At 39.4% G+C, this 16263-nt stretch overlaps 1 protein-coding gene across 2 annotated transcripts; it reads right to left on the minus strand.

Annotated features, from left to right (window-relative positions):
* Positions 1-1585: 1585 nt before the first annotated feature.
* LOC108628225 (potassium/sodium hyperpolarization-activated cyclic nucleotide-gated channel 2-like) lies at positions 1586-15102 on the minus strand. 2 transcript variants are annotated; one of them, XM_018029994.2, is made up of 8 exons: positions 14873-15102; positions 7277-7426; positions 6405-6623; positions 6134-6280; positions 5921-6038; positions 5382-5670; positions 3623-3758; positions 1586-3455 (listed from the first exon to the last, which is right to left on the minus strand). In XM_018029994.2, the coding sequence occupies exons 1-8, from the start codon at positions 14918-14920 to the stop codon at positions 3309-3311; spliced, it is 1254 nt and encodes a 417-aa protein (XP_017885483.1). In that variant the 5' UTR covers positions 14921-15102; the 3' UTR covers positions 1586-3308. The 2 variants fall into 2 exon arrangements, with proteins under 2 accessions (XP_017885483.1, XP_017885484.1); XM_018029995.2 differs by having other exon boundaries at positions 3309-3455; positions 5394-5670.
* Positions 15103-16263: the final 1161 nt, after the last annotated feature.

Consider the following 16263-nt stretch of genomic DNA (forward strand, 5'->3'; position numbering starts at 1 on the left):
TTTGATAAAATTTGAAAGTAAAATGTATTCTAAATGAATATAAAAATAAAAGATTTAAGATAGTTTTCGTATAAAAAAACATATACTTAATAAAATTAGAAAATAATACGATCTGATTGCTACGAAACATATATTTCTCTATGCGTTGATAAAACTCGTGTTCAGGATCCACTCATCAGAAACATATTCTTCCTTCATATTCTGTCGTCACGTATACACTAATATCAGGCGTATTTAACAGTCGTGTTAAACTCTTTCAAACAGACAAAAAATAACATTGCTGAAACATATGTACGCCAACAACTACAAAAATAATGCAATTCGATCTTCGGTCTCCTTATATATTTAATGTTTATTCAGTTTTGAAAAGTGTTCGACCAATCTTGAACTAAAAAATAGAGAAGCAGCTTTTTTTCAAGGATCGTCACTGTGTATTATGTGAGACTGTTCGTAAAGGTGTTTTCGGTGTTTCAACTTTTCCTCGCGTTTTACTTCGAAACGTTACACAAAAAGTTGCAACACAGTTCTGACCACTATGCATACTTTTATATGTATATTTATGTATGTATAATATATATATATATAAACGGTACGCAAACCGTCCTCTCGTCGCTATTACAATATATATATATATATGTATTTACTTATTTATATTCATTATGTATAATAATAATCATTATCGTAGTTAGTTATTTTATCATCTTCTTTTTATATGTATATATAATATAGTATTATTCAGGATGACGTGAGGGGGGATGTAAAATAATGACAGAAAACTATCTCTCTCTCTTACATGAAAAATAGGTACTTCTGTTTTCCTCGCATGTGTGTAGGTGTATGTATATGTTTACATATGTATATGTATGAAACGCATGTATATAATATTCCTAGACTCTTACGTGGATTATTTATATATTTATATATGTATATATGTACATTGTATGCATATCATGATCACATATGCACGAAGATGTACACGTTCAACTAGGAAACGGATGGCATGTTTCTTTTATCCATTGTCTGCGTGTTTGCGTATGTGCCTCCGCTTTTTATGTCCTGTGTTCGTCAACCTGTATAATGTAATAATCATATTCATATAGTATATGCGCGTATACGTATAATAATATCTCAAAATAACGGGCAACGTTGCTATTCATAAATTAGACTTATAGAGCGTTCACTTTAATTGTTTAAAGAAGAGTATTATCGTTAACGGATGCGAACTACGTTCGATTAATACGTCAATCAGTGATTCGTGGATCCCTTTTCATTGCATCGTTTCGGAATTCTTCTTAAGGATGTATTGGCTATACGGTCAATCCGAAAAGTTTATGCACTTTAGAAACACATTTTTCAAAAAGAAATCAGACGTCGGAAGAATATTGCTAATAATAAACAACAACAAAAAAATTTTCGATTTTTCCGAGATTTTTCCAAGGGGTACCCCTTCAATTTCTTCCAAATTCNATGTGTAATTTGTTCTCTCATTTTTTTACGTCATAGTTTTTATTTTCATTTAATCTGCCTAGTATATTTACTTCCTCTCTTTTTTATACGGTAGTGGATGTAATAATCATTGCACTGATAATCGGTAACAATAATAATAATTTATTACATAATATGTATAGCTTTCTCTCCTGTTTTCTTTGTTCGCTTCTCTATTATAGTACATCGTGTCTCTCGCCCGAATAAAAAGTTACTTGTCTTTCTTTCGTTCTCGCTTTCGCTCTCTCTCTCGCTCGTTCCACTTAAATCTTACCTCACATTCATTGACGTTTTATTTGTTGTTTAATGTTAGTTCCGGCAGCCCAAAGAACACTCAACAAGTTAACACGATCTTTGGGCCTCCCGATTCAGAATTTCCCTATAATATTAATTTCCATTCTTCCGTAGAACGACTTGAACTCTTTCACCCTCCCATCCCTCTTTTCGCTCTGTCGTCCCATGCTTTGAGTATTCCCCCTTCGCGTCTCAGGACGGTCTTCCTAAACTCTGATTTAATTGAACAGAACTCGTGTACGAAATTAGCGTTTACCTATCCGTTGCATTCCCGAAGAAAACTCGAGATGATTCTTTTTAACTTTTACGCATTTTGAAAATAAATCAGGAGCTATCTCGAAGAAACGAGTTCCGAATTGCAGGCATGCTCCCCTGATTAATCGAAATTAGGCTAGATCAGCCGTCATAAATGAGGCATCTGCTTCTTTCTTCTCTCCTCCACCTAACGTTTTCCACTTTCGATTACTAACTTCCGGTAAGTTGCACGTTTCTTGTTATCATTCTTCTTCTCGATTCTTCTCTCAATCACTTGCACGATACTATTCAACGAAGCTAAAGTTAAAACACGTTAACAAATTTATAACTGGCATTGTATCTCTCGTTTCACGAGTACGCTCTTCGTCGATTCTCTTCTTTCGTGTTAGTTGTCTTAGAAAAAACAAAAAAGAGAATACTAATCGTTCATGGATAGAAGTTACGCCCTTCTTCTCTCTTTCTTTTCCGCTCTTTGCAAATTTCTTCTCCCTAAAGTGCGAAGTATCAGCTTTTGCAAAATCACAGAGAATTATACGCATCGTTTTTTTTAGTTTATACACTGTCGTTTAGGTTTCTTTTTAATTTCTACCTAGTCCACGATGGGCTACGTTTGCTCTATAAACTTCTAGGCCTGCTCTTCGTCGTCGTCGAGGTCTTCATCTGTCGTCGCATTTAAATTCTATTCGCATTTTTATCGCGACGCCGTCGTCGATGAAGGAGACTCGCGGCAGGAATTAACGGCTCCGTGTTCTCCATCGATGACACAGCCTAAGCCGATCTGATTCTCTTCTTCTTCTCATTTCATTAAACTTCCCTCTTCTTCTATCAGTTTGATCAGCGCGTCCTTCAAATCAGAGCTCCATCCCATAATGTTCTTTCTTCGTTCGTTCGTATCGTATTTTGTATTTATTGCTGTTATGGTTGAACGTCTCGTCGAAGGGGAAAAAAGATGGCCTCTTCGAAACGGAGATTCTTGCTCCCTCGTGCTGTGCCACCGTCGGAGAAGACAACGGGATACTGTCTGGCCTGCACGGTTTTAGGCGTAGATCCTGGACCGGAACGTGTGCCGTCGGGTTAATAATAATAAGAAGGCGCTAGAAACCGATCGCTAGAAGACTACTGGCGTTGCGTATCACTACGTATAGACTGCTTCTAGTGTAGCGTCCAGGATCCAGGCTTAAAATCGGCGCCAACGATCCGTTCGACAGTGTACGCGGCCACTGTCGAACATGGAGCCGTTAGTATCTCTCTGTATGCTAGTATAACGAGTGTCGTCATTGATACGAGTCCTTGTGGAAAGTGTCGCTCTTGTGGAAGACCCGTCGCCCCTCGCGGGAGAGCTCCTGACTGGCGAAGTTGTTCTCAGACTTCGGTCTGGGCAACAGGCAAGTCGGAAGGGTCCTCAGCTCCATGCTGTGTACCTATAATTACAAATCATTTTTCGTCCTATTATCTTTTCATTCAACTAAGATCAAGGAAAGAACTAGTATGTTTCGATATAATTAACAAGTGATATTATAGCACAATAATAAGAATTTAATATCGAAAATTAAGAAGAGTATTAATATTATTAAGAAATGTGATTTACCGATTCTTCGCTGACACTAGCGTGTGCAGCTTGCTCCGCGAGCGCGTTCACCACGGCGTTTATCGTTTTCGACTCGCTGCCGAGGTCCTCCTCGCGGTGTGCGACCAGGTTCGGGTTCTTGCCGATTTTGTTCAACCTATAGGGATAGCACAATTAAGCGTAGGGAATGTTGCACGGAACACGACCAACGAATTATTCACATCGATCGACTTACAAACCGTTTAGCAGTGAACAGGTAACATAATCCCTAAAAGAAACTCATTACCACTGCAACTTGACTTGTAACAGACATTTCGTTATAATTGTTCGTTTCTAATATACCACTTGCACCGCTAAAGGTTTCACAATGTGACTGGGTAAAAGAAAGAGTCAGTAGCTTTGAAAGGCCCCGCAGAATCACATTTTCGTCGGTGCATAGTAAAGTTTAATCGTTTTAACCCCTCCCAAGTGAAAAGTCAATCGATCATTTGCTATTTGTTACTATTAGTGAAATTGGTATTAAAATTTTGTTATTTGTCATTAAAGTTAATTCTATTTGCATTTATTAAATTAGTAATGTCGATATTGTCACGTGTTGGTCTTGTTTAATAATTTGGTGTTAATAAATGAGATTAATGAAATTTATTAAATAAAGCATGATTATTAATTCCATAACACTTGCAAATCAAAATGTCGATACAGTCGAGGGGTTAAATCGTTCAATTGTACGAACTTAAATGTCTCTATTGAAATGTAACAAAAGTCAATTTGACGAAATTTAATAAGGAAAATAATCGGTGCATTTTAATTAAAAGGAAATCGCTAGACCGATGCCAATCAAGTGCTTTTCAACTGATTAACTGGAACAGAATCAAATAAATGTGACTCTGCGGAGATGCGGCAAAACCGAGAAATTCAAAACTCATTTAGAAAAGTATGTTTGCAAAATCATGAATACAACATTACAATACATGTAAGTGAATTGTGTCGATAGTGTGAAATTAAGTAAGTTTGTCGCGGTGGTTTCAAGCTTTCCATTCTTTCTTTTCGAACACCGCTGTGATTTCGAGCTCGCGACGGTAGACCCACTGAACGAGGGTGCATAAATCGCTCGCCGAACAGGAAACCACGCGTCGGGAACAACATTTATCGGAAACTGGATTTTCGGGGACGCGTATCCAAACTGATACTCGACCCCTCGGTTCGCAAGTTAGTGCGCTTTTTCGTCGTAAAACTTCTTTCTCCCCAATATAGCAAATAGATTCTGCACTGTCACGTTCAATAAGAGAGATCCTTCAATCTGTCGAAGAAACGAGGAACTGGCTCTCAATTCCTATATTTTATTTTCATCTTTTGTGTGTGTAAAGTGTATGTAAAACAAAGCACATCGAGATCGAGAATCCAGCCAGAGAAGAATACAAGAACGAAAGAAAGTTACGTCGTAATAGTAGCAAAGAAACAAATATAACGAGAATCAAATTCAGATATGTCGAAGAAAGAGAAGCGATTATGAAATGTTTTTAGACAACAACGATATAACAATAAGATCGAGATTAACGATAATAATAATAATAATGCTAGAAATTATAGAAAATAGTCGTAACAGTATCTATAATAATAATAATAATAATAATAATAATAATAATAATAATAATAATAATAGCAATGACTGACAGAACTCGCTTTGTCGGACAGTACACAATGTTCAAAAAAATCAACATGGAAGTGGGAGTGATGATTGACATCTATTAGCACACCAACTCGATAGAACAAACCTAACCAAAGCTTATACCTCTCGGCGGCTACGCTTTCCATCGTCCTGCGCATTAACGGATACTGGTCCAGCACGGCGTTGAAGTGATCCACCGAGAGGCTGAAGAGATTGCAGTAGGTCTCGGCCCTAACCGAGGCCACCCTCCTCGCGTTCGTCAGCAGACAGATCTCGCCGAAGTACGAGCCGTCCGATAACGAGGTTGCGACCTCCCCGTTCGCCATCACGATATCGACAATGCCTTCTTGTATGAAGTACATTTTCGAGCCGATCGTACCTTCCTTGATGATAATATCACCTACGCAATTTTCAATCACTCCCGCATTATCTTACATAAAATGATTTTCAAGCTTCGAATGAGCCACACGCTCAGAATCTAAACTGGTCGCTCTGTTTTACTTTAAACTAAATATTGTTTAACTATATGTTAAGATTAATAAAATTAAAACATGGATTAAAAAGTTTATTTTTAATCAGTTGGAACTAATTGGAAGCTCATGACAGGCGTCAATCGGAACAAACGACGAAAGAGCTAAATCGACAAATACCTGGCTGGAAGACTTCGTATCTTAGTTTGGTAACGACATCCGAGACAAAGTTCGAATCGGCGTTGGCAAAGAATGGCACGGACGCGACTAACGATCTGCAGTTGTAGTTAATCACATCCTGGAACGAACCGAAAACGACGGGTTAAGAGTTGGAACCGGCGAGAAAACCGATAGACCGTATAGCAGAACGTAGACACTTGTTCTCATTCGTACCTCTCTCAGTTTCTCCGAGAGCTCTCCAAGGATCAATTCTTCATCGAAGAATTTGCCCTGGTAACGGTGCTCGAAGTATTCTGTGATCCTCTGTCTCATCTCCCGCGGTAACTTTCGATAGGCCATATATTCCTCTACTTGTTTCACCTGGTCGGTCGAAGAACGATTAATTCATAGTCATCGAAACTTGATTTTTCAAATGGACTTTCGCATTTAATTGAATGTTGAAAATCTGATCTCGTCGATGGTGGTGGGAATTAATGCTAACTACCTTCTCGCGATATTGTCTTCTGGAGGAATCGAGTGATTGAATGAGATTCGTCGCGTGTCCGAGGAAAAGTGCGTAACAGGTAGCCCCGCTGATCATGCTGAGCATGGTTAGCCACATGTCGGTTAGGGACTGCGGTGGAAACCTTCCATATCCTATGCAAAGCATGTGCGACATGGCTTTGAAAAGAGCCCATGAGTATTGTTCCAGCCAAAACGAGTCCTAGAAAAAATTACGATCTACTGTGCATCTTAAACTGCGGCTGAGCAATTATTTTTTTAATCGTATCGTATAAGTATCTGTGAGTTTGAAAGAGCCATTGTTTTCTTTTTACTCTTTCTCTGTTGTTTCTGAATAAAGTATTCCAAATTAGAGGATAACGATAGAATAGAGTCATTAGAAAAGAGAAAGCCATTAGCACGGTGAGAATTTCAAAGGGTGAAAGAAGGAGCTTAGGATCCTCTTCTTGTTTTTAGTTTTAGAGAACTCCGCGCTGCGCATTGTTCTCTAAAACTTTTCGTCCGTAGGAGCGAAAGAAATTGGTCGTACACAAGGAAAGAAATCGTGAAAAGTGGAAGAAAAAAAGACTTTCAGACTCTACTATTGTCCCCTTTATACCCTAAAACATTTTAATTGAATTCTTTCAAACAGACGATTGCTTACTGTTTCCTCTAAATTCATAAAGCGATAATCAATCTTTTCTTTTACCGACACGGTATCCTTGTCATTAGTCAGTACCTAATTTCATTAAATTTAAGAGCGTGTTATTTAATACCTACGTATTACATAAGTAGAACGAAACTTAACTGAAACTAAAAAATCTCTGCTCTGTAATTAGCTTCGGAAAGAGCGAGGAACGTCGTCGGATTACTTACTTGTAATTCATTAATGGCGACCCACGAGTTACTAGGAAACCCTTGGAGCATGGGGACCAGGAATTGTAGGCAGCCACTCCAGTGGCCGATTAGGAGCATCATGCAAATCAGGTTAAAAATCCGCATGAACACCGACGCCATATTCAGGAACTGCCAACAACAATGACAAAGGTTTATTCTCGTGCCAGTTTCGAGTAACCGGGATGCTGTTCACACTTCAATTAAAAACTTCTCTCGTTATCCAAAGCTCCGGTTGCGTAGTGTACAGCAAATAAGCGAGTGTTGCACAAAAACGCGTCAAATATTAATTCACTGAATAACATTGTCAAAAAATAACTATCATAGTAATTGTTGTCCAAAGTCTGAGTCAAGGATCAAGTAAAACTACCTGACGTTCCGACGTTCAGACCTGAACCCGCCGACATTGCATTTTTAGGAGTCAAGGTTTTCTTTCTTAATTATTATTATGCTAATAATTTATACAATTCTAATATGAAGAAGATTAAATTTCGGGTCTGAACGCGAACGATCTCAGTATTTTCTCTCCTAAGTAAATCTTCGCTGTTTCATACTTCCAGGTTTCAGTTTTCAGTTCAAAAAAGCATGCTACATTAGAAAATACGCATCACGTGGCACACAAAATAACACAAGTCAATGTAACCTAAAGAACGTTTAGAATAATGATTACTCTACGAATGCTCTAAACAGAAGAAACAGAAAGAATGTATACAATATATATATGTACGTATCAGTCATTTGCACTGGTTTTAGGCCAAGATTCTCAGACCCGCTTATGGACCGGGCAACTGTTCAGGGCAGGTTCTCTCCCGTTCAATTGAATTAAAATATCACAAGTTTTCAATCGACGATCGTCAACTGTAAACTGTTCGACTGAACAGCGCGCCATAAGCACGATATGGGAATCCGAGTCTTCGCTAATAAAAAAAGCTGGAGAACGTAGAAACCATTCTAAGGTTCGGAGAGCTCGTCTAAAAAAAATTTTCCCAAATGACAAAAGAAATAAACATATTGTGATGTACCATAAATTTTTGTAATGCATTATTAATCAGCAATATTCAATTTATTCAACAAACACGCATTTCAATTATTGGTCTAAACGTTCCGGGGAAATATTGACACTGTTCTCGAAACAGTTTGTCAAACGAATTCGAGAAATTCTGTAAATAGATCGTAACAAGACGCGATTAACTGAATTCGAAAAATATTTACCAAACGTGAGGAATCCGATGAAAACTCTAGCAATAATTAATTCACGATAGAATTCCTTGAATGGCTTTCGTTATTTAAACGAAATCCGAATCCGATTTTCAATTCGCGCGCACACCGCCATCGGTTTTGTTTGCTACTTGATCGTGAATTAAACGGCAACGCGGCTAATTGTACATGTCAATGAGAGATTTATCGGGATCGATTAAAGATACATTAGCGACGGCGAATACTACATAAAACTACGTTTTTCCGCTTCGAGACCGAACATTTGCGTCGAAATTTCGACGGAGTGTATCTTTCATCGCGTTATTCATGCGATTTAGCCGGACGTACGTGATTTGACTTTCAGAAAAGCATATAAAGTCGTGTCGACCACGTTTTTTTTCCATAAATGCGTGCAACGCGGACGAAATTCTTTACGATCGCCCACAACGTTACTAAACCGGTTGCGATAAACAAGCGGACTATTCATCGCGAAACACGTGATCGATAAGTGAAAACAGAAACATGAAATCTTTTTATAGTTTGTAGAATTTTGTTATACAACTGAGATTTAATAGATATTTCTTTTAATCGCATAACTCGTCGGCTCACAGAGTTAAAATGAGCAATTATCTATCATTTGGATCATAAATTATGCAAAGATCCTGCGTAGGAATAAGATTATATCTCATCAGTTTCTCAATTTTTCCCCGAAATTCATCAATCAACACCGAATTAACGAAAAGGGGGAAGGGTAAAAGTGATGAAAAAGAAAGATCAAATTAACAGTTGGCCTGGCTCTCTGAAGTCCCACCGAGAGTGCTCTCTACGGTCTCCAATCGATCGGGGTTCTAGACTAAGGATCGGTACCAAGGGGTTCGATGATGTGCGTATTCGTGTGTATTTACATACAATAGCACACGTACCGGCGGCGCGGTCGTGCGCGTTTCCCGGTTTCCCGTGTCGAAACGCGCTCGAGCACGCCCGCCAAAAAGGAAGCCCGATCGCGTTAAATGATCTTTGACCCCGTAAACCGCGGCCGATCGCGACTCAACTTTTTTAATTTAGATCGTTCGCGACGGCCCGATACTCAGTCAAGCCTCCAGGACTCTTCTCGTTCTTAGTGTCGCTCGAATTCACCGAGCCCTTACCCAAACTTCCTCCATCTTCTCTCGGTAAATTCTAGACCGCATCGAAACACGTTATCTGTGGTAGTTTGCGACATTGGTACGTTGATAATGAAAACTTGCCGCTAATCAGAAGTACCGGAAGAGTTGAATTGAAAGAAAACTTGATTTTGCTTTATTAAAAATTATAGTAGTGATTGTTCTTCATATTAATGAAACAGGGAAGGGCGACGTATTGCAGTTATCTTTAGACAATGAAAGATTATATTAATAACTAATGCGTTCAAGAGAATTATCAGGGAAGTATACAAAGAATGATTATTTTTAATTCAAAAGATATTTCAAGTTTGTGGGATATAATCTAAGATTTATGTTTATTTTAAACTACAGAATAATACAGTGATATGAAAACGAGTATATAATAGCGTAAAATGCGATTGGTATCACATTATTCAAGAGCGTAGCATGAATACAATGTTAGTTTATAAAAACGTTACGTTATATAACGGATTTTGCAGGAAGCGCACCTGCCAATTTTCAGTCTCTAAAGAACTTCGAATAATTTTCATAAAATCCGATACTTTTAAACACCAAACAGCTACATCATGCTAAATTTTTATTAAAATAAATGAATCATTGACTATTTTACTTTTGGAGGAATATTAATTTCACAGATAGCGTGTGCCAATGCGTAACGCACTTAGGTAACAGACCAGTAATGAACACTTCATTGAATCCGAATATCGGGCTATCATGGCGCGTATCGATCTTGAAATCGAATGGCAACGAGGATTCGATATCGTTCGATCAATGATTCTGATTTCTGATTCCGCATTCTGCACGGCATAGCAACGTCCAGAGTTGGTAGGACCGTGGATGCGCGCAGGTGTAATCCTTGGATGGCCATTCGATCTCGTAACAGTAACACAAAGCGCGCAGAATCCGGTTAGAATGGAAACGACGCGCGTAGGTATATCATGATAGTAAAACCATGATTGCAGATAAGTCACGGTGTATTGTTTCTGCGCCTACTGGACGGTACTGGATACAGAAAACAAAAAGAGACAAGAAAACAGGGCGATGAGAACTTACTGCTAGAACCACAACTAGTTTCAATAAATACATTACCTGGCGTTGAAAATAATGTCGAAAAAACAAACAAACGAAGGAACAAACTAACAAACATCGTATATCGTATTCTCATGCTGTACACATAAACGCAGGAACGCGCGCGCTATGAACGGCACACGCGACGTTAGGGGTGTATATATATATATATATATATATATATATATATATATATACATATACATCTCGTTCGTTTCTTTAGGTTGCAAACTGTTTTTCACATATATATGGATATATAACTGTTATATATCGCACTCGAGTGCAAGCGAGCGTACAATACGTATGTAGTATTTCACGCATGGGAGCGCGCGCACAGTGGATATGCGTACGCATGGACTCGAATCATTAGTCGTAACAAAAGACAAAAAAAAAAACATATGGGAAAAGATCTGGTAACGAGACACAAACAAAGGAACGATATACATATACATTGTACACTGAAGTAATTGAACATCAACAACCTTCTGTTCTACAAGAGACAGTCACAAGTCCAAAAAGACGTATAAGCGTTTGTCGTAAACACAACTCTCCACGGATGATACAAGTGAACAGCTAATTATGATCATCGACGAGTAAGAAAAAAAAAAAAAGAAACGATATGGCGTTTGTAGTATTTTATACAAGCACGCGCATCCGCGAGCGTGCACGCGCGCCGGTGCACGCGCTCGGATGTCGCGTACAGGTGTGGCAACAACAGCGTTACTAATCAATCAAATCAACACAGAAATCAAAGAAGAGAGACAAACGAAAGAACGAACGAAAAATGGGAAGAAGTCGAATAAGGAGGAAGGGTGGCGGAAAACGAGAAATCAAATGGCCGATATCGGTATCGAGGAGCACGATCGATAATTGTCATCAATCTGAAAGTTTTTCAGGCAATTAAACCGCGGTGGGAAGGAAACAACGCGAGAACAAAACCCAAAACGAATGGAACGAATCAATGGACAAATAAAGCGAGAAAGGTGCAGACGAAAAAGATATATTAATTGGGAAATTGAACGTACGGAACGGAAAAGAGGTAGGAAACGCAAGAGTAACGAACGGGAACAAAAAAAAGAAAATAATAAAGACAGATAGGTGGACAGAAAAAGTAAGAGAGAAACAGATAGTGTTATGAAGAGCGAGAGACAGAGAACGTAAAAAGAAACGCCAGCTGCCAAGTCAAATAATCATCAAGCGGCGAAAAAGCCAGGCTTTGAAGCAACGAGAAGCAAGCACCACCTCTTCCTCCCGCTATCGTTTCATTTTTTTTTGCTGTTTTTCTTTTTCTTTTAAATGCTACGGTCTTTTCTGTTTCTCTGCGCCTGCTTGCAGCCACACAACAGATAGCCAGCCAGTATCACAAAGGGGTGCATTTTTCTTGGCCGAGAAGCAACAGAGGTTCAAGGGTCTATAAGGTGGCGGGAAAGAGAGAGAGAGAGACAGAGACAGAGAGAGAGAAAAGAGAAAGAGAAACAGAGAGAGAGAAAAAGAGAGAGAGAAAATGAGAGAGAGAAGGGAGTCGAGAGACGGTGAAGGTCGCCAGAGTAGAGCGGCTGCGAGTAGTAGCGAGCTCTCTACTCTCGTACAATGCGGCCCTAATTGTTATTCCGTTTCCTTTCTGCTTCGTTTCATTTCCGTTTTCGTTACTCTCATCTATGTAGGAAAAGAACAGCGATGCGCCTCGTACAAACGGGTGGTAAGCTCGGGACACATGGACCATTTGTGGGGGTAGAAGATTGGCGAACGTCGGTTCTCCGGGAGTAGGATGGGTTCTATACATACATACATACATACATACATATATATATATATATGTATATATATATGAGCGATAAGCTAGCGATGGGCTCGACACGCCTCGGATCGTCTCGAATCACTGTATAGAACACGTGACACGAGTCTCGAATCGCTTCTGTATTATGCCATAGAGATTTCAGATACGCGCGAAAAGCGTTTAACGTTCTCAGGGTAGTTTTATTAAGATTATGATTAGATAAAATGTTTTATATCAAGAGATCTTTCAACTTTGGATAGGCCATTACGTATATAATCTTTGGCTCTTCTTCTTTGATAGGAAAGTTTGAGACGGAGCGGAAAGATACTTACGGGAAGTATACGTAAAGCGATATACTGAAAAAATTGTCGATTAAGTGTTTCGAATCGTAGGTCGAAAAGGTTCGCTATTATCTATCGTCACTTCATTTTGCTATATCTGAAAAGAAAGGTCTAATTATTACGACAGGTACATCGGCAACGGTTTCGTACACTCAACAACACAATATTAACTTACTCTAAGTAGAAAAGATCAATCTTTCCTTCTACCGTCTACTTCTACCACTACTTTTCTTCATCATCTACTACGTTTCTTTCCAAAAGTTCGTCAGACCAGAAAATAAAATTCCATAACTATTTAGGTATAACCAAGTTTTACTGTAATCAATTTTCACTAATCTTGCAAAACGAAGAAATCGATACTATTCAATACTTTTAAAGTCACAAGGCTAAACCTATGAAAAATCCAAAAGATATACACGTTCCTAAAAAAACGTTTCGGTGTACTGTTACGGGGTTTCCGTCTACAGACGTTTTATCGTTTCCGCCGGATCCCAAACACGTTCCCAAGTATCCAAAGCAATTCGAGCAAGAATGATCGTTAAAGGTATAATAAGGGTAATAGAGAGTTTCGCGCGAGAACCCATCGCTAACAGCGGGCACAGTGGTGCGATTTGCAACAAAGCGACAGAGAAGGGACGCCCAATCAACGTGCGCTCGTTTCCAAAGGATCGTGCACACCGTCTAGCGATCAAAAAAGCGTTTCAGAAAGAGACGAAGTGCGTGGACGATGGGCTTTCGGCCGTTTGTTCTTTCGTCTCGTCGAATCATACGTGTCTATCTATATAAGTCATGGAACTATATAGGGAGCCATTAGGGAGCTTTGACGAAGTCCTATGGGACACGGAATACGTGATCACAAGGTGACATTGGGTAGGAAGAAAATCGAGAGAAAGAGGAACAGATGAAGTCTGGGCCAATTGGAAAGAATAGAATCGCATATTAAAACGGAGAATTGGAAAGTTCGTAAAGGGTAGCGATAAATTAGACGAACTGACGTGACAGACAGACAAAGAGAGAGAGAGAGAGATAGAAAGAGAGAGACAGAAAGGGAAAGAGAAAGATTTAAAGTTTAAAGTTAGAGGCAGAGAAGTGACAGACAAGTAGAGAAAGAGAAAGGAGGGATCCACGATTAACATCATTAATATCAATCCTTATCGTGATATTTTTCTCTTTCACGCACGGGGACGAGTAGTTCGCTAACTTCGATAACGAGATAACAGATCTCTTGAAAAGTAGTCAAAGAGAATCAGCACCGGCTTTCTCGATAGAGCAGGGCGTTTTCTCAACATTTCTCTCTAATGACAATCAATTTTCTTCTATATTTTTCTTTTATTTTCACGAGCATGGAGTCGGTCGGTGAAGTTTCACTAAAGGTACATCATACTATGTATAGTAACGTCACACACAATAAATGTATGCATGTATATATATATATATATGTATATATATATAAAGGTATATGATAAAAAATACACGTTGGTACTTTCTCATCGCTAGGCGGGTGCCGATGGTGAATGTATAAGAAGCATAGCCTATTGCTGCGGGTAATATGTAATGTATAATGCGGCGGAAAGTATTGTAGAAGCGAATGTTTGTAATAAACCAACGAGCCAATCAGCGTACAGCTCCTGCGTCCAGCCTCCTCGTGATCGCTCTTCCTGTTCCACGAGACATCGATCGAACGACACACCTGCTCGACTTCTACTTTTCTCCTCTGTTCGCGGGACTCATCCGTTTCTATTCTCGCCGAACTAGGCAAATCGTTTTCCTAGCGACAAACCGTCGGCCGATATCGATTACACGCTCCCTGACTGATTAGAAACGCGAGACGAGCTGGATCTCGGGATTCGAACGGATGCGAAAGCATCTGCTCCGATGGTCGGATCGGGTGAACGCTAGAAGGCCGGGGGGCCGGCGTGGTTCGCTCGAGGTCTCTTGAAAACGGGAGGTAAGGTGGTCTCGAGGCGGGTTCGACGACGACTCGCGAACCCCGAGCGGACGCGAGCTCGCGCATTTCGTTAGGGCGGGTTACCTTAAAAATAAGGTCGCTTTTGCTGAAACCGGACTTCTTTTTAGTCATATTGTCAGAACTTAGGCGCCCCCTCCGCTCAGTGCGTTTTTTTTGTAGGTTCTGCAATATCTAGAAACAAAAGAAAGCGGGACATAGCAAGACGTAGTAAGAAAAGGGCCAGGTTATCAAAGAGATTCGTAGTAAAGAACAGAGAGACAGAAAGTATAGAAAGAAAGAGAATGAGAGAGAAAGAGAGAAGAGAGACAGTGTGAGAGGAAGAGACAGAATAAAAATTAGAGAGAGAGAAGAGAGAGAGAGAGAGAGAAGAAAGAGAGAGAGACAGATTGAAAAACGGAAGAACGTAAGAAGAGAAAGGAAAGTTGCCGAAAAATAGAGGTGGAAAACGAAAGAATTGGTCAAATTTTTCTTCTTTTTCTTGGTTGCAGTCATCAAACGTTCTGAGTTGTTATCGTAGAAACAGTAGAAATAGACAGAGTTATTTATAACAATTATTTGAGAATGATAGAGAGACAGAGAGAGAGACAGACAGACAGAGAGACAGAGAGGGAGCAGAAAACAGAAGGAGCAAGATCGGTTTAGGCAGTGGGAGTTCAAGTTCCTTGTCCTTTCTTTTTTCCTTTCTTCTATAATCTTTCTTTTCGTTTTTGCTCTTTCTTTCTAATCATTCTCCTTTTCTATTCATTTTCTGTTTCGTTCTTTCTTTTCGTCCTCTCGTAGAACATAAGAATATATTCCATGTATGCGCCGTGCGAAAGAACGATTTGTAAAGGAAAACAAACGGGCAACGCACGTATTCATGTGCATTCGTAGTATGACACAATTGCTCTCCTAAAAGACATCGACGTTCGTTTAGAGATCCATTTAATTATGAGATAGCTGGAGATCGTAGAACGTGATCGATACCGATCGTAGTTGATCACAACACACAGTCTCTCTCGTATCCAGAAACTTCTACTCGCAGTTTTCACGTGGGGGCACTTTACGCATTCGTCGACGGAATCGTGAGACACGCAATCGGGGGTTCGAATGCCACTTTTTTTAATTTAACCCTCTTCAAGAACAGCGTTTTATATAAACGCATAGTGATCAATCAAAGAGGGACAGAGAAAACATGAAGCAAAATGTCGTATTATAGTTTAACGGTGGGTGTAGTGTTTGATTCGTTCGTTTTCATTTTACACAATCATGTACTCGATATATATGTATCCTCTCTTTCTTGTATATCTTGTTGTTCCCTTCTTTCTAATTTGTTTCTGGTGATCGATACTCAACTCGTAGTGCAAAACGCGATGATGGATTGGCGTAAAAAAGTGTGGATCAAAAATACGGTGTGGATAACAAATTTTGCACAAATTGACCGTAAACAGCACATAATTAATAATAACAGTAAT

Source organism: Ceratina calcarata, unplaced genomic scaffold, assembly GCF_001652005.2.
Source record: "Ceratina calcarata isolate Rehan_Ccalc_2016 unplaced genomic scaffold, ASM165200v1 scaffold513, whole genome shotgun sequence".
Lineage (NCBI taxonomy): Eukaryota > Metazoa > Arthropoda > Insecta > Hymenoptera > Apidae > Ceratina > Ceratina calcarata.